This window comes from Ziziphus jujuba, chromosome 4 (genome assembly GCF_031755915.1).
Source record: "Ziziphus jujuba cultivar Dongzao chromosome 4, ASM3175591v1".
NCBI lineage: Eukaryota > Viridiplantae > Streptophyta > Magnoliopsida > Rosales > Rhamnaceae > Ziziphus > Ziziphus jujuba.
Window position 1 is genome coordinate 7,520,616 of NC_083382.1, and position 22,888 is coordinate 7,543,503.

Here is a 22,888-nt window from a genome sequence, read left to right on the forward strand (position 1 = left end):
TTATTGTAAAGCACATTTTAGTAGTTGTTTTATTTGTTTGAAAAATTAAAGCAAAAAGCATGTATTTATTTGTTATTGTTGTTATTTTTTTATTGGGGAAAAAAGAAAAAGAAAAAGAAAAGAAAGAATTTAGAAGCAACTGCTTAATAAATAAACCGAAACCAACCAAACTGAAACAGATGTGGGCCGACAAGCGTCTGAGTTTTGACTAATTTGCATGAATGGGGCTCCATTAACCAAAGAGTTTAGGATCCCATTAAGTTTTATGACATTTTTTTTTTTTGGGTAATTTTAATTTTGATGATATTGATTAAGAAAAAAGAAGTAATAAAATAAAATGAAACAGAGCAAAACTTTGATAAACATTTAGTCGCATTTATTGAATGAAGGAAGCTGGGACTTCTTCCTTACAACAATCCTGGTAGTAGCAGCAGGTAGCAGCAACACCATATCTCTCTCTCTCTCTCTCTCAAGAGTCTAAGACTCACTCCTCATGTTCCACTTTCCCTTTCAAACCATGAAAAGAATACATTAAGACACGAGCTGGGGCAAAGCGTGTATTAGTCATTTTCTATGAGCTAGGGCACATGTGTTAGTCCTTTTTTTAATTTTGTTTTTTTTTTTTGTTTTTCTAAAAGTTTTGCTGACTGCCAAAAGCATGGAATTATTATTCAATTTTATGAGCTGGAACACACCATGAGTCAATTGCGTGCGAACTCTAAATTAACGAATAGAAAATGATTTATAAAAAGAAAAAAATAAATAAAAAGGAAGGAGAGAAATAACTTTAAGATCTAACAACCAAACACAAACGCAAACACAAAACACAAACAAAAAAATTCTCTCTCTGTTTGCAATCAATCAGATTCATATCTTTCTACTACTGTGAACTTGGAAGACATACACAAAGTATGGCTCTGGAAGTGGTAGGTGGAGCTTTCCTGTCTGCTTCCCTTCAGCTGCTGTTTGATAGGATGGCTTCAAAGCAGGTGGTTGACTTCGTCCGTGAAAAGAATGTGGATGATGAGCTGCTGCACAAGTTGAAGATCAAGTTATCGTCTATTAATAAAGTGTTGGATGATGCTGAGAAGAAGCAACTCGCTGATCCTGCTGTGAGGAAATGGCTGAATGAGCTCAAACACACGGTCTACAATACAGAGGACTTGGTGTATGAGATCCACACTGAAGCTTTACGATGCGAGATCGAAGGTAAGCCTCATCTACTCAGCTTCTTCTCTACTAGATCTTATGCTAAGCAAATAAACCAAAGGATAGCCAAGATCCTTGACACACTTGAATATATTGTGCAACAAAAGGATCTGATTGGTTTGAAAGAAGTAGGCCGTGTGGAAAACAAATCTTCACCTAGAGTTTCAATAATAGTACCACCTTTGGAAGACGAATCTGGTATCTATGGTAGGAATGCTGATAAAGAGGCCATTGTTAATTGGTTGCTCTCAGATTCTGATACTGGTAATAATATATCTGTAATTCCCATTGTGGGCATGGGTGGGCTGGGCAAGACCACCCTTGCTAAGCTCGCTTACAATGATTTCAGAGTAAACAACTTATTTGACATCAAAATGTGGATTACAGTATCTGATGAGTTTGATGTTTTTATGTTGACAAAAACAATTCTGGAAAAGGTCACTTCTCGAACATGCTCTATCGAGGACCAATACGACCTGCAACTTAAGTTGAAGGAGGTTTTGGAAGGCCAAAAGTTTCTCTTGGTTCTTGACGATGTTTGGAATGAGAATTATGACCGCTGGTATGCATTGAAGAGTCCACTTGAATTTGCAGCGTGTGGAAGTAAGATTATTGTGACAACACGTAGTGAAAGTATTGGATCAATGATGGGCAATGTTCCAAATCATCGTCTTCAAGTAATATCAGATGAAGATGGCTGGAAATTATTTGCAAAACACGTATTCAGTAATAATAATGTGGAGCCAAGTAAATATTCAGATTTGGAGGTGATTGGTAAAAAAATTGTTGAAAAATGCCAAGGTCTTCCTTTAGCAATAATTTCACTTGGTGGTCTTTTGCGCTCCAAACTCAATTCCAAGGAGTGGGAAAAAATACTCAAGAATGATATATGGGAATTGATTGATGAAAAGAAGTGTGACATTCTTCCAGCTCTATGGTTGAGCTATTACTATTTGCCTCCAAATCTAAAAAGATGTTTTGCTTATTGCTCAATTTTTCCAAAAGATTTTGTTTTCGGAAAAGAAATAATAATTTTATTATGGATGGCAGAAGATCTTCTGCAGCCTCAAAAATACAAGACTCTAGAAGAAGTTGGAGATGAGTACTTTAGTGATCTAGTGTCAAGGTCATTCTTTCAATGTGATGACGATAATTTTATCATGCATGATCTTGTGAATGATTTAGCTAGTTTTGTTTCAGGAGAATTCTGTTTGAGATTGGATGATAATGACTCAAAAGTTGTTTCAAGTAATGCTCGCCATTTATCATGTATGGGATATGGCCGTAGAATCAAGAATTTAGAGGCTCTTTTTGAAAATAAGTTATTGCGCACTTGGCTAACAAATGAATTAGAATCATTAGATGTTGAACCGATGCAAACAATGCAATGCCTAAGAGTGCTTCGTTGCATTCCAATCTCGCCGTTGCCCGATTCTATTGGAAATTTAAAGCTTCTAAGGTATTTGGATTTAAGATGGAGTGGAATTGAAGCAATACCCGATACAGTTTGTACTTTGTACAACTTGCAGACCTTAATATTGAGAAATTGTTACCAATTTAGATGTTTGCCTAATTCAATTGGCAATTTAAAAAATCTAAGGTACTTGAACTTGTCTGGAACCGCTGTTAAACAGTTACCCGAGACGATATGCAATTTGCCTGATTTGCGTACATTGTCATTGTCATATTGTCCTAGCCTTAGTCGCTTACCAAACAGTATGGCAAGACTGACCAACTTGCGCCACATCAACATTGAGGAGACTTATTTAGAAGAGATGCCACCTCAAATGTCTGCGTTGAAATTTCTTGAAAAACTAAGTTATTTTATCGTAGGCAAAGATAGTGGATCGAGTATTGAAGAGTTAGAAAAGCTTTCAAATTTGCGTGGTAGTCTTGGCATCAAAAGGCTAGAGAATATTGTAAACGTTGAGGATGTTTCAGTGGCAAATGTATTAATGGATAAGAAGTACCTTACGAGACTGAGTTTGGAGTGGGACAATGATGTTGATGATTCACATAAAGCAAAAAGGTTATTAGAAAGACTTGAACCTCGAATAAATGTGGAAAAGTTGGCAATTGCAAATTATGGAGGTACAAGCTTTCCCGACTGGGTAGGACGTGATTTGTTCTGTCGTTTGGGAAAAATGGAGCTAAAGAATTGTAGATATTGTTATTTGTTGCCGCCACTTGGACAACTTCCCTCTCTCAAAGAGCTGCGTGTGAAAGGGTTTGATATGGTGGAGAGAATAGGGCATGAATTTTACTGCGGTGGTTCTTCTTCTAATTCAATGACTAGGCCATTTAAGTCGTTAGAAGTCTTAACATTTTCAGATATGTCAAGTTGGGAAGAGTGGTTGCTGATGGAAGGTGAGCAAGAAGATGGAGCTTTCCCTAAACTTACACGGCTTGAATTAACAAATTGTCCGAAGCTTGCCTGCTTGCCTGATTATCTTCCATCCTTAAATACTCTTGAAATCTCGGGATGCAAAATGCTGCTGGCTTCACTCCAAGGTGATCAACTTCCAACGCTCGAGTTGTTGGAATTATCTCACTGTCCAGAAGTGGAGTCATTTCCAGAAGGGAGATTGCCCTCCAATATCCATACAATCCGCATTATTTATTGCGCAGAACTGGTCTCACTTTCGGAAGAGGGATGGCCTTCGAATTTAAAATCACTTTCAATTTCGGGATGCGATAAGCTATTTAATATCAACATGCAGTGGAATCTGGGGATGCTCACCTCTCTTACATCTTTAAAAATCAGCCAACAATATGTAGCACCGGATTCATTCTTGGAGGAAGGGCAACTTCCCATCACCCTCACTTTTCTCACTCTACTTGGTATTCCCAATCTTAGATCCCCACATAGCAAGGCCTTTCGAAGTCTAACCTCCCTCAAAAAATTGAAAATTTGTAAGTGCACTAATCTCCAGTGCTTGCCAGAAGAAGGTCTGCCTGCTTCTCTTGAACTGTTGTCGATCGAGAGTTGCCCTTTGGTAGCTCAACGCTGCCAGAGGGAGATAGGGGAAGATTGGCCCAAGATCGCTCACATCCCTTGTATACGGATAGTTGACAGAGTTATATTTGATGATATGTACTAATTATACAGAGATGTCCATCTTCTTCAAAATTGTTCAGGTATTTATTTATTATTTTCTTTTCTAGAATCTCTGACATTATGCTTTGAATTTTACTCTCTGTTTGTTTTCATTTTTTGATGAATATTCATTCTCTATCACTTCACTTTAAAAATATCTGTTACTCTTCATTTCCTCTTCCTATGATTATGTACAATTAATTGATGTGCCTCAACATTAATAAGGAGTAAATATCAGTAAGATTAATTATAGTATTTTTATTTATTTTTTTCTCCATTTTAAAACTGCTTCTGGTTGTTGACAGAGATGTTGATTTACAATTTTTAACCCTTCTTTCTGGACTTGATTCTATGATCTTTTTTCAAAAACAAAAGCACTTAAATCTAGTTAGATTTTGATGTCTGTATATATGCGTAGTAATGATGCTTTTTGTGTAAAAATGGTGGGACTGACCTTTTTTGTACCTTTTGCATATTTTTCATTCATATTCTTAAACCTCAGAACAAGGCTACCTTGACGTTTAATTCATTTAATTTTCCAGAGACAGGGCTACCTTGACGCTTGAGAATTTCTTCCTGCAATCTGTTGCTGTGCTTTTCCGAAGTACTTCTTTCCGCATCTTTTGCTTATCTGACTGTCCATTTACAAAATGTCCTCTAACATGGCAAGAAATTGAGGTCCGCAATTTAAAATTTCAATTTCAAAATGTTTTCACTTCGCGAATTTTATATTTGAAAGTGTAATATTTCTGTATATAATGCTCTTATGGTCATTGTAGGTGGCTCACATTTTCTGATAAAGGAAAAAGCCGGGTAAGATTAATTTTGCTCTTCTCTTGTGCTTAAACAAAAGTAGCTACACTTGCTTCTTTCATTTAAAGCCTGTTATGTATTATATGATGCAATATTAATCAATACCGTGCAGATCCATTCTTTATTCCTCTGGCAAACACTAATGTGCACCAGTTAACTCGTGTAAGGGGTTTCATTTCCAAGTTCTATCTAATGCGGTCATAGTAGCTGACTCAATATATTGCCAAGCTTCCTGGTAACTACATACTGCCATGATCTCTTCAATTGCTTCAAACTGCTTCTGGGATTTTGAAACTTCATTTTTGAATCTGAGGCATGATTAACCTTATGAAAGTAATGCCATGTAGCCAAAATGAGAAGAAAATGTCCTAGAGATATACTATGCAATGCTGCTTAAGATCATAAGACTTTATATTCTAGCCGTCTAACAATAGCTTCACAGCATGTGAAAGATTTCCTCCAAAAACATGTTCTTTTTGGATAGAAGAGTTAAAAACAGTTTTTATAATCCGTTAGCATACCTTAATTATGTCTACTATCACTTGGATCTCAAAAACCTTTAACTGTGAAAACTACTAATAAAACCCAATAAATTGAAAAGATGAATTAGACGGCTGTCATCCTACAATTTAGGAATTGATCTTCCTTTAGTTTAGCAATTTGTTTCCTTGTCTACCTTGATTTGATTACCTATATTTTTGGGCTTTCTTGTATAGACATTCTACGTTATTTTACTTCGTGTGTAAATCCTACAAAACAATTATACAAATATTGAATTCAAGTATATTTTTCAGCCTAACGTTTTTTTTGTTTTCTCTTCTTCAAAAATACTCACTCATGGCAGAATATTCTTCAGCTTGCTATTGTTTAGGATCAGAACTGTCTGACAAGATGCTACATATATTTAGATCGGCAAATTAGTGACCTTGCTATTTGTGGTTATATGGGAAATCCATGGAATACCTCAAATCATGATTGGAGCCTCTATGGGAACAAGTAGAAATCAAACGCATTTGGAAATTGATAACTGTTTATGTGAAGATGGAAACAAAAAGCATTTAAAAAATGTCTTCATGTGAAAAGTGAGTAGAATGAAAATCATTGTATTTCAGTTATACACAGGGAAAATTCATGTTTACAACGTAATCAAAGTGAAATTTTGACTTGTTGCAGACACCATTGAAGATTCTTCCTTTGCGTTGGATATCTAGCTTGTGCTAGGAGGAGAAAGCTGATCACATTACTCTTGCCGTTTCGAAAGCTTGGACAACTTTCTGTATGCCACGTTTGCAAGAAACCATTCTTTGTTTGTATAGCGTTGTGAAGTCTGTTGTGCAGAGTAAAGACTTTTTTTCGTTAAATGCAGAGTAAAGACCAGTCATGCATGTAGAGGGCTCACCTTTTATCAAATTAATTATGTCCATTACTGGAATGGAATGTATAAAGATAGCAAGACTGTATTTTCCTTTGGATGAATAAGGAATTGTCAAAGTTGCCTCCATTAAAAATATTAGGCCAACACTGTGGCGGTTATATTGTATAACACTTAAATATAGACCGACAGAAAATGGATCATACAAATTTATTCCATATTCTATTCATTTTATCTTCAAAAACCAGAAAAATAATCGTGTTATGAGTTTTATATTGATAGAGAAAGTTTTATATTGATAGATTCTCGAACTAGTAAATTTATAAAAATAATTTGGAAAAAAAATATTAAATTGAATAGGAAAATTATAGTAAAATGACACTTGCTAATCCCATTAATCACAAAATTTCTTTTTGTTTATTCTGTTCCCCTTTTGGAATTTTTTCACACATATTTCCTTTTAGTTCTAGTGAAGACTTATAAACAAGCTTGCTTGGTTCTCTATCTCATATTACCTCTTAACTCATTATTTACCAATCCAAGGTATAGAATAGAACTAACTATTTTGGTGTGTCCTAATTTACCAATAATTACATTATTATTAAAAGTATTTCTGGTCGTGGAAGGGTTTCGGAATACTTATTGAAAGTTCTCGCAAGAAGTTCCAGTTATATTTTTCCAACTAGCTTTTTGTCCTTTATTTTATAAAAGAAAAGTTCTAAGTAGTTGCGGCCGGTCATATGTGAGCACCAACCAGGCTTAGAGAAAGTTGGGTGAGAAGTGGTTCCTGTTGTACATTGTGCTCTTTTCTTCTTCTGCTACACAAGAAAATGCTGTTATGAATGAGCATTGCTCACTACGATTCCAAGGTGTGCAAATCCATGTTGCCACCTGATAATAACAAAATGAGCCTTTCATGTTGTACGGAAGATTCAAGATACTTTCTAAGCTAAATTCTGGTTCTACAACTACAAATAACTAGATCTTTAACTTTATCCCACAAGAAGAACTATATAAAAGCAGTGGTTCTATCACCTTGAAAAAGAAGTTATAGAATTTACAAAAATAGCAGTCTGTACAAGGACAAGCACAAAGAAATATCCAACACATAGTTCCAGGCAAGTTGAGCAATCTGTTGTCGACCAATCATATATAAGCCATACCTGAGCATGCTCAATTTGAGATAGCCTCAACAGGCTTTGCTGATAAATCCTGCAACCCACAGACCATATTGGCAGGGACAGCTAGATCAATCATCTTTGGATAAGGAAGGTTCAGATCTGTGAAACAGTCATTTTACCTTATGACAAACTTACAGAACATGAGTAAAACATACAAAATTGCAGCTGTCATTTTGAATGTTGGTAATGCTAGATAATTATACTTACTTTCCATGATATTTCTAAATGTTTCCTGCATAGCAAAGTATCGACATTAGATATAACATAAATGAAAACAGAGAAAAACCAAAATGATGTCTTACATATAGATTAAAAACATGCAAAATTCAATTCAAGAATTTCCGGCTTTATCTAGCTCTTAACAAGCTTTTTTTTTTCCAAAATTTTTTTGTCATCCAAATTAACACAATCTATCCAATCCTTTTTCATTCTTTTCTCTTCTATTTTATTGGAGTCCTTATAACACCAGCCTGAACCATCAACAGTTTTCAAATGATTATTCAAAAAATATTTATATATATGTCAAGTGAATGCTTGGCTTGGTTCCATTGAACAACACAGGGAACCAGCGCATTCTGGCATCCTTAATTAAACCCTTTCTACCAAGGATTCCAAAATCAATGAAATGAGGACAATGGTACAATCATTTACCAGATAGTAACATCGAAATCTTTCGAAGAAATAATTAGATATTCACGTGATAGGGCAAATAATTATCTCATCTCTTGTGAGCCGAGGATTATAGAGCATCTTCTCACCCACAGTGCTTACCTGTAATCAAGGTAGCGTATGGCATAAGAAACAGACCCAAAAAGGAGGGGGGAGAATATATATATATATATATATAAGTAAAAAATAAAAATAAAAACAATACAACAGAAACAGTGGATAATTCCATACAGTGAATCCCTTGCAATCATGAGCAGGGTAGATTAGTGTATCCTTGGACAATGTAAAGACCTGGATAACATAAAATAGGAATTAGTGGCTTCCTGATGAAATGTCTAAACGCCAAATGTATTTAACAGTTTGTTTATCATGGAAACACAATTTTCTACTTCCTAATCTAAAATCCTTGCCTGCGAATGCACTGACTTGTAGAGTTCATCTGAACTCCCGCCCTGCAACCAGATAAAAGAAATTAAATCTTGTTACCTTATAAGTTAATCAAAACTCCTCGTTTCGGGAATGAACTAAGAAGTTCATTGGAAGGCCATCCATAGTCTTCTGTTTCTGAAAAAATTGTCGAGAAATATTGTGAAGAGGTTTAAAGGAGAATTTAAGACACTAAACCTGAAAATCAGTTCTTTCACAACCACATTTTAATAAGGCATCCCTCGTAAAGGCCTTCCTTGGTTGAGGGTGATCACGGCCATCCCCTGTGACATATGTAACACAGCCTAATGAATGACCTGGAGTATATGAAACCTGTAACAAAATTTGCAAATAGATACACCTACATGTACATTTATATATACACATCCACATACATACCCACTAACACACAACACAAGCTGTCACTAGTAAAGATTCCCAACAACCCCACCCCCCCTCCTCCTTTCTTGTACCAGAAATGGAATGCATCATTATACGATTTGGGATTATTAAATGCCATAAACTTTAAATTTGAAATTCCTTACGATTTGAGTGAGAAACACTTGTTTGTTGGGAATTAAAGCTACCTATAAATTGACTCTGGCTTCACATAAATGGATTTACATGGAACCTTCTTGATGTGAAACAAGCCTTGGAAATAAACCTCAAGTAAGTCATGTTTAAGATTGAAAACCAAGCAGGGCCTGAATAGATAGATGATGATGCACTGGTATGAAACATTGCTCAAGATTCGAGAAAGAAACTGGGAACAAGTATGCCAATTGCCTAACTTCGCCATGCATATGAACAAGCATAGACCGTAACTTTTTATTTCTTTACCTAATACTAATATTTCTTATTTTCTTTGATAACTGAAACAAGTTTGTATGCTTTCTGTATAATATAGTTTCCTCCATAACATAAAATAACAATAGAAAAATTCATGCTTCTCTGTTCCACTTTGCATAAAACTAGTTACGTAACTAACAAGGCAACTGCAGTCCAACCTCCAAAAGCAGGTGGCCAAAACACATCTTTAATATTTTTATGCAGGATTAATATTTTTACGACATAGTTTCAGGAAAAATATATCTTTAATATTTTTTATGAAGGATATGTATCCCTTCAATATTTTTATAAAGGATCTATTTGGCAGTTTCACAAAGTATATAGAGGAAATTACTTAAAAAAATAAATAAATAGATATGATCATTTTGACACAACCACTGAGATGCACCAGTGTTTATGCAATTAACTCATTTAAAATAAAATTATTATTTTTTGGTCAGTTTTAGAATAATATTATTGTAAAGCACATTTTAGTAGTACTTTTATTTTTGAAACAAGTAAAGCAGAAAGCATGTATTTATTTGTGGGAAAAAAAAAAAAAAAAGAAAGCCTTTAGAAACAGCTGTTTAATAAATGAACTGAAACCAATCAAACAGAAACACTTCTGGGCCTAGCTGCGTCTGACTTGTTACCCATTAAGATGGAGCTCCATTTGGGTGGGCCCCTTTAACTTTGATGACATTCATTAAAAAGAAACTTTAATGCCACTTATTCGCATTTTTTGAATGAAGAAGTGAGGGACTTTTTCTACTTGTACGCAACAATACTCGCTGTAGCACCATCTTTCTCGGTCTCCCAAGAGTCAAGAATCAATTCTTAGTTCCATTTTCCCTTTCAATTGCTATTTGTACATGTGAAAATAAATTGGGATTGCTAATTGAGATTGTATGAAATTAGAAGAGAACTAGAAAAATAAAGAATATATATATATATATATACATACAAAAAAAAAAAAAAAAATTCCCTGTCTAATATTATATTTTCGGAATGGGACATTACCCATCGGGTAAGCCACATGTTCTTTGTCGAATCTGCTAAAGTAACGCAGAACGATTCGACTTTTAAATACCTTTTTATTTTTGTGGTAATAACAATATATTTGAATACTTAAATCAGAACAAACCATGAAAAGAATACATAAAATATAGGCTGCATCTCCAAAAAAATTCTTTAAAAGTATTTTATTATTTGTATTTGAAAAAAATTTATTTCATTTTCATAAATAATGTAATTTTTAAATTGAAAAATTAAACTAAAAAGTGATATTTGATTCTTAAAATCACTCTTTATATAAAATTTTTAACGAACTTATATAGTGATAAACAATTTCCTATACACAATTATAATTAATTTATTAATTATAATTTTATATTTGAATTTTTTAAAATACTACTTTGTTTTAAGAAAAGAAAAAAAGAAGAAAAAAAATGTAATAAATAATTGTTTATAGCAAAATGCAAAATAAAAAATAATTATATTTAGTATCATTGAAATGGCATAAAAAAATTCACTCTTTATTTTTTTTAATTTTTTAAAATATTTTTTTATTTTAAAAAATTATGTTATTTAAAATAAAGACTGCCATTCGATGCTCTTAATTATTTTTTATGAGATCGGGCAAATGTATGTGTCTTTTTCTACTTAAAAAAACAAAGAAGAGGTTTTTTGCTTGCCAAAAGCATGGAATTATTATCCATTTTTATGAGCTGGAGCACACAATGAGTAACATGCACGAGAACCAGAAATTAAGGAATAGAAAATGATTTTACAAATATATATATATATATATATATATATATTTTAATAATTAAAAAGAAAAAAAAAAAGAAAAAGAAGAAGAAGAAGAAGGCAAATAAATAACTTTTTAAGATCTAGCAACAAAACACAAACACAGAGACAGAAACACTCTTTCTCCGTTTGCAGTTGATCAGACTCACATCTTTCTGCTACTTTGAACCTAGAAGACATACACAAAGTATGGCTCTGGAAGTGGTTGGTGGAGCTTTCCTGTCTGCTTCCCTTCAGGTGCTGTTTGATAGGATGGCTTCAAAGCAGGTGGTTGACTTCGTCCGTGAAAAGAATGTGGATGATGAGCTGCTGAACAAGTTGAAGATCAAGTTATCGTCTATTAATAAAGTGTTGGATGATGCTGAGAAGAAGCAACTCGCTGATCCTGCTGTGAGGAAATGGCTGAATGAGCTCAAACACACGGTCTACAATACAGAGGACTTGGTGTACGAGATCCACACTGAAGCTTTACGATACGAGATCGAAGGTAAGCCTCATCTACTCAGCTTCTTCTCTACTAGATCTTATGCTAAGCAAATTAACCAAAGGATAGCCAAGATCCTTGACGCACTTGAATATATTGTGAAAGATAAGGATCTGATTGGTTTGAAAGAAGTAGGCCGTGTTGACAACAAATCTCCACCTAGAGTTTCAATAATAGTACCACCTTTGGAAGACGAATCTGGTATCCATGGTAGGGATGCTGATAAAGAGGCCATTGTTAATTTGTTGCCCTCAGATGCTGATACTGTTAATAAGATATCTGTAATTCCCATTGTAGGCATGGGTGGGCTGGGCAAGACCACCCTTGCTAAGCTCGCTTACAATGATTTCAGAGTAAACAACTTATTTGACATCAAAATGTGGATTACAGTATCTGATGAGTTTGATGTTTTTATGTTGACAAAAGCAATTCTGGAAAAGGTCACTTCTCGAACATGCTCTATCGAGGACCAATACGACCTGCAACTTAAGTTGAAGGAGGTTTTGGAAGGCCAAAAGTTTCTCTTGGTTCTTGACGATGTTTGGAATGAGAATTATGACCGCTGGTATGCATTGAAGAGTCCACTTGAATTTGCAGCGTGTGGAAGTAAGATTATTGTGACAACACGTAGTGAAAGTATTGGATCAATGATGGGCAATGTTCCAAATCATCGTCTCCAAGTAATATCAGATGAAGATGGCTGGAAATTATTTGCAAAACACGCATTCAGTAATAATAATGTGGAGCCAAGTATATATTCAGATTTGGAAGTGATTGGTAAAAAAATTGTTGAAAAATGCCAAGGTCTTCCTTTAGCAATAATTTCACTTGGTGGTCTTTTGCGCTCCAAACTCAATTCCAAGGAGTGGGAAAAAATACTCAAGAATGATATATGGGAATTGATTGATGAAAAGAAGTGTGACATTCTTCCAGCTCTATGGTTGAGCTATTACTATTTGCCTCCAAATCTAAAAAGATGTTTTGCTTATTGCTCAATTTTTCCAAAAGATCTTCTTTTTGAAAAAGAAATAATAATTTTATTATGGATGGCAGAAGATCTTCTGCAGCCTCAAAAATACAAGACTCTAGAAGAAGTTGGAGATGAGTACTTTAGTGATCTAGTGTCAAGATCATTCTTTCAATGTTGTGACGATAATTTTATCATGCATGATCTTGTGAATGATTTAGCTAGTTTTGTTTCAGGAGAATTCTGTTTGAGATTGGATGATAATGACTCAAAAGTTGTTTCAAGTAATGCTCGCCATTTATCATGTATGGGATATGGCCGTAGCATCAAGAATTTAGAGGCTCCTTTTGAAAATAAGTTATGGCGCACTTTGCTACGAAATGGATTAGAGTCATCAGATTTTGAACCGATGCAAACAATGCAATGCCTAAGAGTGCTTCGTTGCATTCCAATCTCGCCGTTGCCCGATTCTATTGGAAATTTAAAGCTTCTAAGGTATTTGGATTTAAGTTGGAGTAGAATTGAAGCAATACCGGATACAGTTTGTACTTTGTACAACTTGCAGACCTTAAAATTGACATCTTGTCACAATTTTAGATGTTTGCCTAATTCAATTGGCAATTTAAAAAACCTAAGGTACTTGAACTTGTCTCTTACCGCTGTTAAACAGTTACCTGAGACGATATGCAATTTGCCTGATTTGCGTACATTGTCATTGTCATATTGTCGTAGCCTTAGTCGCTTACCAAACAGTATGGCAAGACTGACCAACTTGCGCCACATCGACATTGAGGGGACTTATTTAGAGGAGATGCCACCTCAAATGTCTGCGTTGAAATTTCTTGAAAAACTAAGTTATTTTATCGTAGGCAAAGATAGTGGATCGAGTATTGAAGAGTTAGAAAAGCTTTCAAATTTGCGTGGTAGTCTTGACATCAAAAGGCTAGAGAATATTGTAAACGTTGATGATGTTTCAGTGGCAAATGCATTAATGGATAAGAAGTACCTTACCAGACTGAGTTTGGCGTGGGACAATGATGTTGACGATTCACATAAAGCAAAAAAGGTATTAGAAAGACTTGAACCTCAAATAAATGTGGAAGAGTTGGCAATTGCAAATTATGGAGGTACAAGCTTTCCCGACTGGGTAGGACGTGATTTGTTCTGTCGTTTGGGAAAAATGGAGCTAACGAATTGTAGAAATTGTTATTTGTTGCCACCACTTGGACAACTTCCCTCTCTCAAAGAGCTGTGTGTGGAAGGGTTTGATATGGTGGGGAGAATAGGGCATGAATTTTACTGTGGTGGTTCTTCTTCTAATTCAATGACTAGGCCATTTAAGTCGTTAGAATTCTTAAAATTTTCAGATATGTCAAGTTGGGAAGAGTGGTTGCTGATGGAAGGTGAGCAAGAAGATGGAGCTTTCCCTAAACTTGAAAGGCTTGAATTAAATAATTGTCCGAAGCTAAGTGCAGCCTGCTTGCCTGATTGTCTTCCATCCTTAAATACTCTTGAAATCTCGGGATGCAAAATGCTGCTGGCTTCACTCCAAGATGATCAACTTCCAACGCTCGAGGTGTTGGAATTATCTTGCTGTCCAGAAGTGGAGTCACTTCCAGAAGGGAGATTGCCCTCCACTATCCATACAATCCGCATTTTGTGTTGCGGAAAACTGGTCTCACTTTTGGAAGAGGGGTGGCCTTCGAATTTAAAATCACTTTCAATTTTGGGATGCGATAAGCTATTTACTATCAACATGCAGTGGAATCTGGGGATGCTCACCTCTCTTACATCTGTCACAATCGGCGGGCAAAATGTAGCGCTGGATTCATTTTTGGAGGAAGGGCAACTTCCCATCACCCTCACTTCTCTCACTCTTCGTAATATTCCCAATCTTAGATCCCTATATAGCAAGGCCTTTCGAAGTCTAACCTCCCTCAAAAAATTGAAAATTTGTAAGTGCACTAATCTCCAGTGCTTGCCAGAAGAAGGTCTGCCTGCTTCTCTTGAACTATTGTCGATCGAGAGTTGTCCTTTGGTAGCTCAACGCTGCCAGAGAGAGATAGGGGAAGATTGGCCCAAGATCGCTCACATCCCTTGTATACGGATAGTTGACAGAATTATAATTGATGATATGTGCTAATTATACAGAGATGTCCGTCTTCTCCAAAATTGTTCAGGTATTTATTTATTATTTTCTTTTCTAGAATCTCTGACATTATGCTTTGAATTTTACTCTCTGTTTGTTTTCATTTTTTGATGAATATTCATTCTCTATCACTTCACTTTAAAAATATCTGTTACTCTTCATTTCCTCTTCCTATGATTATGTACAATTAATTGATGTGCCTCAACATTAATAAGGAGTAAATATCAGTAAAATTAATTATAATATTTTTATTTATTTTTTTCTCCATTTTAAAACTGCTTCTGGTTGTTGACAGAGATCTTGATTTACAATTTTTAACCCTTCTTTCTGGGCTTGATTCTATAATCTTTTTTCAAAAACAAAAGCACTTAAATCTAGTTAGATTTTGATGTCTGTATATATGCCTAGTAATGATGCTTTTTGTGTAAAAATGGTGGGACTGGCCTTTTGTGTACCTTTTGCATATTTTTCATTCATATTCTTAAACCTCAGAACAAGGCTACCTTGACGTTTAATTCATTTAATTTTCCAGAGACAGGGCTACCTTGACGCTTGAGAATTTCTTCCTGCAATCTGTTGCTGTGCTTTTCCGAAGTACTTCTTTCCGCATCTTTTGCTTATGTGACTGTTCATTTACAACATGTCCCATTTACAACATGTCCTCTAACATGGCAAGAAATTGAGGTCCACAATTTAAATTTTCAATTTCAAAATGTTTTCACTTCGCGAATTTTATATTTGAAAGTGTAATATTTCTGTATATAATGCTCTTATTGTCATTGTAGGTGCCTCACATTTTCTGATAAAGGAAAAAGCCGGGTAAGATTAATTTTTCACTTCTCTTGTGCTTAAACAAAAGTAGCTACACTTGCTTCTTTCATTTAAAGCCTGTTATGTATTATATGATGCAATATTAATCAATACCGTGCAGATCCATTCTTTATCCCTCTGGCAAACACTAATGTGCACCAGTTAACTCGTGTAAGGGGTTTCATTTCCAAGTTCTATCTAATGCGGTCATAGTAGCTGGACTCAATATAATGCCAAGCTTCCTGGTAACTACTCCATACTGCCATGATCTCTTTAATTGTTTCAAACTGCTTCTGGGATTTTGAAACTTCATTTTTGAATCTGAGGCATGATTAACCTTATGAAAGTAATGCCATGTAGCCAAAATGAGAAGAAAATGTCCTAGAGATATACTGTGCAATCCTGCTTAAGATCATAAGACTTTATATTCTAGCCGTCTAACAATAGCTTCACAGCATGTGAAAGATTTCCTCCAAAAACATGTTCTTTTTGGATAGAAGAATTAAAAACAGTTTTTATAATCCGTTAGCATACCTTAATTATGTCTACTATCACTTGGATCTCAAAAACCTTTAACTATGAAAACTACTAATAAAACCCAATAAATTGAAAAGATGAATTAGACGGCTGTCATCCTGTAATTTAGGAATTGATCTTCCTTTAGTTTAGCAATTTGTTTCCTTGTCTACCTTGATTTGATTACCTATATTTTTGGGCTTTCTTGTATAGACATTCTACGTTATTTTACTTCGTGTGTAAATCCTACAAAACAATTATACAAATATTGAATTCAAGTATATTTTTCAGCCTAACGTTTTTTTTGTTTTCTCTTCTTCCAAAATACTCACTCATGGCAGAATATTCTTCAGCTTCCTACTGCTTAGGATCAGAACTGTCTGACAAGATGCTACATATATTTAGATCGGCAAATTAGTGACCTTGCTATTCGTGGTTATATGGGAAATCCATGGAATACCTCAAATCATAATTGGAGCCTCTATGGGAACAAGTAGAAATCAAACGCATTTGGAAATTGATAACTGTTTATGTGAAGATGGAAACAAAAAGCATTTGAAAAATGTCTTCATGTGAAAAGTAAGTAGAATGAAAATCATTGTATTTCATTTATACACAGGGAAATTCATGTTTACAACTTAATCAAAGTGAAATTTTGACTTGTTGCAGACACCATTGAAGATTCTTCCTTTGCGTTGGATATGTAGCTTGTGCTAGAAGGCGAAAGCTGATCACATTACTCTTGCCATTTGGAAAGCTTGGACAAGTTTCTGTATACTATGTTTGGAAGCAGCCATTCTTTGTTTGTATAGCGTTGTGTAGTCTGTCGGGCATAGCAAAGACTTTTTTTTGTTAAATGCAGAGTAAAGACCAGTCATGCATGTAGAAGGCTCACCTTTTATAAAATTAATTATGTCCATTATTGGAATGGAATGTATAAAGAGAACAAGACCTTATTTTCCTTTGGATGAATAAGGAATTGTCAAAGCCTTCATTAAAAATATTAGGCCAACACTATGGCGGTTATATTGTATAAAACTTAAATTTAGACCGACAGAAAATGGATCATACAAATTTATTCCCCATTACATATTCTATTCATTTTATCTTCAAAAACCAGAAAAATAATCATGTTATGAGTTTTATATTAATAGATTCTCGAACTAGTAAATTTATAAAAAAAATGGAAAAAAATATTAAATTGAATCGGAAAATTATAGTAAAATGACACTTGCTAACCCCATTAATCACAAAATTTCTTTTTGTTTATTCTGTTCCGCATTTGGAATTTTTTCACACAGATTTCCTTTTAGTTCTAGTGAACACTTATAAACAAGCTCGCTTGGTTCTGTATCTCATATTACCTCTTAACTCATTATTTACCAATCCAAGGTATAGAATAGAACTAACTATTTTTGTGTGTCCTAATTTACCAATAATTACATTATTATTAAAAGTGTTTCTGGTTGTGGAAGGGCTTGGAAATACTTATTGAAAGTTCTCGCAAGAAGTTCCAGTTATATTTTTCCAACTAGCTTTTTGTCGTTTATTTTATAAAAGAAAAGTTCTAAGTAGTTGCGGCCGGTCATATGTGAGCACCAACCAGGCTTAGAGAAAGTTGGGTGAGAAGTGGTTCCTGTTGTACATTGTGCTCTTTTCTTCTTCTGCTACACAAGAAAATGCTGTTATGTATGAGTGTTGCTCACTACGATTCGAAGGTGTGCAAATCCATGTAGCCACCTAATAATAACAAAATGAGCCTTTCAAGTTGTACGGAAGATTCAAGATACTTTCTAAGTCCAATGAAACGAAAAACTATCCAAACATGAGAAACCTAAATTCTAGGGAGGAAGGGTTCTTTTTTTTTTTTTTTTTTTTTTTTTAAATGAATAAAAAAGAAAAGGGAATTTTAGTGCATATATTCATTCGGGTTCTACAACTACAAATAGCTAGATCTTTAACTTAACCCCACAAGAAGAACTATATAAAAGCAGTGGTACTAACACCTTGAAAAGAACTTATAGAATTTACAAAAATAGCAGCCTATACACGGACAAGGACAAAGAAATATCCAACACATAGTTCCAGACAAGTTGAGCAGTCTGTTGTCGACCAATAACATATAAGCCATACCTGACCATGTTCAATTTGAGATAGCCTCAACAGGCTTTGCTGATAAATCCTGCAACCCACAGACTATATTGGCAGGGACAGCTAGATCAATCATCTTTGGATAAGGAAGGCTCAGATCTGTGAAACAGTCATTTTAACTTAATACAAACTCACAGAATATAAGTAAAACAAATAAAATTGCAGCTGTCATTTTGAATGTTGGTAATGCTAGATAATTATACTTACTTTCCACGATATTTCTAAATGTTTCCTGTACAGCAAAGATTAAAGTTGTCAAGGTCAGATACTAATGAAGTGGAAAAGTACCGACATTAGGTATAATATAAACAAAAACAGAGACAAACAAAAACAGAGACAAACCAAAATGATGTCTTACATATAGATTAAAAACATGCAAAATTCAATTCAAGAATTTCAGCTTTATCTAGCTCTTAACAAGCTGTTTTTTTTTTTTTTTTTCAATTTATTTATTTATTTGTCATCCAAATTAACACAATCTATGCGATCCTCTTTCATTTTTTTTCTCTTCTGTTTCATTGGAGTTCTTATCACACCAGCGTGAACTATCAGCAGTTTTCAAATGATTTTTCAAAAAAATATTGATAAATATGTCAAGTAAATGCTTGGTTTGATTCCATTGAATCTAATACAACACAGGGAACTAGCACGCCATGGCATCTTTAATTAAAGTCTTTCTACCAAGGATTCGGAAATCAATACAATGGTACAATCATTTTCCAGATAGTAACTTTGAAATCTTTCTAAGAAACAATAAGATATTCACATGATAGGGCAAATAATTTACCTCATCTCTTGTGAGCCGAGGATTATAGAGCATCTCCTCGCCCACAGTGCTAACCTGTAATCAAGGTAGCATATGGCATAAGAAACAGACCCAAGAAAAAATGGAAATATATATATATATAAAATAAAAATTAAAAAAATAAAAACAACGCAAAAGAAACAGTGGATAATTCCATACGGTGAATCCCTTGTAATCATGAGCAGGGTAGATTAGTGTATCCTTGGGCAATGTAAAGATCTGGATTTATAACACAAAAAGAGAATTAGTGGTTTCCTGGTGAAATGTCTAAAAGGCCAAATGTATTTAACAATTTCTTTATCATGGAAACACAATTTCCTACTTCCTAATCTCAAATCCTTGCCTGCGAATGCACTGACTTGTACAGTTCATGTGAACTCCCACCCTGCAAGCAGATAAAAGAAATTAAATCAAGCTACCTTATAAATTAATCAACACTCCTCATTTCAAGAATGAAATAAGAAGTACATTGGAAGACCATCTACAGTTTTCTGTTTCCTGTTTCTGAAAAAACTGTCAAAAACATTTTGAAGATGTTAAGAATGAGGATTTGACACACTAAACCTGAAAATCAGTTCTTCCACAACCACGTATTAGTAAGGCATCCCCAGTAAAGGCCATCCTTGGTTGGGGCTGATCAGGGCCATCCCCTGTAACATATGTAACACAGCCTAAAGTATGGCCTGGAGTAGATCGAACCTGCAACAAAATTTACTTATAAACACACCTATATGCACATCTATAGACGTGTCCACATCCACACCCACACCCATATCCACTAACACACAACACAAGCTCACCAGCAAGGATCACTGGTTACTGTTGCACCAGAAATGGAATGCATCAGCATACACTTCGGGATTTATTTAATTCTATAAATTTAAATGTTACTTTCCTTAAGGTTTGAATAAAAACACTTTTAGAACAGCAAAGATTTGCTATGCATCAACTCTCGCTTCACACAGATGGATTTACTTGAAACCTTTTTAGCATAAAACAAGCCCAGGAAATAAGCCCAAGAAGTCATGTTCCAGATTCTTAACAACAAATACATAAATAAATAAATAAATAAATAAATCATGTAGATTGAAAACTAAGCAGGCTCAACAAATAGATGATGGGCTTTTCTGAAACAGTGCTCAAGATTCAAGAAAGAAACTGGGAACAATTATGGCTATTGCTTCACCATGCATATGAGCAGACATTTTTTTCACAACCTAATAATATTCTCAATTTCTTTAGTAACTGAAACAAGTTTGCATGCTTCTGTATGATATAGTTCTCCATAAAATAAAATAACAACAGAAACAACAAGTTTCTCTGTTCCACTTTGTAATAAACTAATTATATAATTAACAAGCAGCTTTGGTCAAACCTCCAAAAACAGGTCACCGAAATATATCTTATCACCAGCTTGAATCAGGAGGTCCGCTTTTGATTTGCTTGCTTCAGAAATGACAGATTTCACAGCTGGAACCTTGGTCTACAATAAACAAATTTACATATAGTGGAATGCATAAAGAAAATGAAAAAGGTAAAATTCCATTTTTGTTTCTACAGCATCAAATAGAAACAAACTCTAATGATAAACTAGCACTTCGGTGAAGATATTCAAAGCAACAAAAGGCAAAATTACTTATCATATTTATGTAGGTAAGTGGTATCAAACCTTTATGAGGCCAGTGCCAGTTATATGGTCAGCATGGACATGCGTGTTCATAGCATAAATTAACTTGAGTCCCAACTCTTTAACAAGGGAAAGGTCTCTCTCCGCTGTCTTGTCAACTGGGTCAATCAACTGCAAATCAAATAAACACATGTAATACGAATGCATCAAATTTGCGTACGCAGGTCTAAGATTCTTACAGCATATTTTCAGGACAAAAAATTTCCTCAATGACGTGAATCCTTATTAAGAAGTTACGAGCTTCGATCGTGAACAGGACAACGTAAAATTTACATTGTTGAGCCTAAAATAAAATTGCAATAATAATCATAAAAAGTGATCGATGCTCGATGCTAATTCTGAAATGGCACAATCCTACATTTTAAATATGTATAAATTTGCAAGTTACTAAGTATTTTTACATCAAAACATAAACAAGCGGGAAACCCCAAAAAAAATAAAAAATAATAATAATAATAAAAATGCGAACTTTCTAAGAGGAAAAAAAAGCAAAATAAATATCTGAAAGAACATTAATCAACATTAGAGGTCAATTTGACATGGAAAGGAAAGCTAACCAGAGCAGGTTTATCGGGATGAGAGACATCGGCGAGCAAGTAAGTATAGGTGGAGGAATCCTTCTCGAAGAGCTGACGGAAGAGTAGCTTCCCGGAAGGATGAGACGGCGTCGTGTAAGCGCGCGAGACCATTGTTTGGAAGGTGATCAACTTAAAGCGAGATGATGATGGAGAGACTAGGGTTTGCGTGGTGGAGAGATTCAGGAAATGGGAAGGAGATCTCCGAGCAAGAGATAAGCAGCAGCGGATGAGATTCATGGCCAGCATTTTTTATTTTTATTTATTTATTTATTTATTTGGTTTATTATATACTACGTCTCTGATTCAGTGCTCTCTCACTGAGCACTCCAGAACACAGAGCTTGCGGAGAAAGATAGAGAGAGAGCGATTGGAAATGGAATGGATTCGTTTGTGGGCTGAATAATGGTGATGTTTGTGTTTTGGAAGTTGTGCGCGCCAATGACGAAGCGTGTGACTGAAAGTGACAGCGCAGTCGTCGGAGTATTTATGCCAAAACAAAAAGTTGGTAATGCCGTAGAGGCACTAAGAACCTACAAGTGGCACGTTTTCTGTTTTCCTTTTCTTTATTTTCATTGGACAAATAATTCAATATTATTATTATTATTTTATTTATTTATTTTCATCTATAATTATTTTCTTTTCTTTTCTTTTTTATTTATCAATAATTATTTTAACAAACATTTTTATGCCATAGTCCTGCTTTATTCTTTCAAACTCCAAGGTTTTAGTTTAAAATATATATATATATATATATATATTACAGGTAGCCAATATATATTTACCAAATAAGCATACACTTCACAAGTGTGGATGAGCAGCAGAATTCAATATTGATTAAAAGTTAGTGTTGGTGATTGATGGAATAATCTCATATGGTTCGAACTTGTATGATTGAACAATTTAAATATAATGATAATAATAATAATAATAAAAAAACAATTTAGATATATTCAGCTAAAGAATGAATAGCAAAATTAGGATTTTTTTTTTTTTTTTTGTTGGTCTGATACATAATATCTTTTTATGCAATTGTCAAAAATTGAGTTTACCAAATATGATTTTCAATTCAATGGTTGAGAAATTTATGTAAGATATAAATAAAATCTACCACATTATTTTTCTATATATCATGTGTTTTTAGCATTATTATTATTATTTGATAACTATTTTTAAAAATTTATTCAAGGTATTGAATATACCATGTTTGATATCTGTGAACCAACGTTTCTATAATATTTGCTTGTAATATGAGAAATATACTTAAATGAAAAATTTTAACATGTGAAATGAAATTTATATAGTGTAATAAACAAATATCTAAAAAAAAAAAAGCGTAA

At 34.3% G+C, this 22,888-nt stretch overlaps 3 protein-coding genes across 13 annotated transcripts; 2 read left to right on the top strand and 1 right to left on the bottom strand.

Moving 5' to 3' along the window:
- The first annotated feature begins 761 nt into the window (after positions 1–761).
- On the top strand, positions 762–6,714 carry LOC132803498 (putative disease resistance RPP13-like protein 1). Of its 6 annotated transcripts, XM_060816677.1 has the most exons (7): positions 1,071–1,209; positions 1,647–4,347; positions 4,849–4,984; positions 5,086–5,119; positions 5,232–5,354; positions 5,964–6,201; positions 6,293–6,714. In XM_060816677.1, the coding sequence occupies exons 1-2, from the start codon at positions 1,129–1,131 to the stop codon at positions 4,308–4,310; spliced, it is 2,745 nt and encodes a 914-aa protein (XP_060672660.1). In that variant the 5' UTR covers positions 1,071–1,128; the 3' UTR covers positions 4,311–4,347; positions 4,849–4,984; positions 5,086–5,119; positions 5,232–5,354; positions 5,964–6,201; positions 6,293–6,714. The 6 variants fall into 6 exon arrangements, with proteins under 6 accessions (XP_060672657.1, XP_060672655.1, XP_060672656.1 ...); XM_060816672.1 differs by having other exon boundaries at positions 763–4,347; XM_060816673.1 differs by having other exon boundaries at positions 763–4,347; positions 5,976–6,201.
- A 171-nt stretch (positions 6,715–6,885) lies between these two features.
- Positions 6,886–21,976, bottom strand: LOC107416115 (persulfide dioxygenase ETHE1 homolog, mitochondrial). Of its 5 annotated transcripts, XM_060816679.1 has the most exons (10): positions 21,531–21,956; positions 20,956–21,084; positions 20,662–20,769; positions 19,851–19,985; positions 19,630–19,671; positions 19,446–19,505; positions 19,269–19,322; positions 7,880–7,904; positions 7,655–7,771; positions 6,886–7,382 (listed from the first exon to the last, which is right to left on the bottom strand). In XM_060816679.1, the coding sequence occupies exons 1-9, from the start codon at positions 21,795–21,797 to the stop codon at positions 7,665–7,667; spliced, it is 927 nt and encodes a 308-aa protein (XP_060672662.1). In that variant the 5' UTR covers positions 21,798–21,956; the 3' UTR covers positions 6,886–7,382; positions 7,655–7,664. The 5 variants fall into 5 exon arrangements, with proteins under 5 accessions (XP_060672662.1, XP_060672665.1, XP_060672663.1 ...); XM_060816682.1 differs by lacking the exon at positions 19,630–19,671 and having other exon boundaries at positions 21,531–21,958; XM_060816680.1 differs by lacking the exons at positions 6,886–7,382; positions 7,655–7,771; positions 7,880–7,904 and adding exons at positions 18,225–18,580; positions 18,689–18,713 and having other exon boundaries at positions 21,531–21,955.
- On the top strand, positions 11,579–17,131 carry LOC132803497 (putative disease resistance RPP13-like protein 1). 2 transcript variants are annotated; one of them, XM_060816671.1, is made up of 5 exons: positions 11,579–15,035; positions 15,537–15,688; positions 15,790–15,823; positions 15,936–16,059; positions 17,000–17,131. In XM_060816671.1, the coding sequence occupies exon 1, from the start codon at positions 11,594–11,596 to the stop codon at positions 14,996–14,998; it is 3,405 nt and encodes a 1,134-aa protein (XP_060672654.1). In that variant the 5' UTR covers positions 11,579–11,593; the 3' UTR covers positions 14,999–15,035; positions 15,537–15,688; positions 15,790–15,823; positions 15,936–16,059; positions 17,000–17,131. The 2 variants fall into 2 exon arrangements, with proteins under 2 accessions (XP_060672654.1, XP_060672653.1); XM_060816670.1 differs by lacking the exon at positions 17,000–17,131 and adding an exon at positions 16,672–16,810.
- Positions 21,977–22,888: the final 912 nt, after the last annotated feature.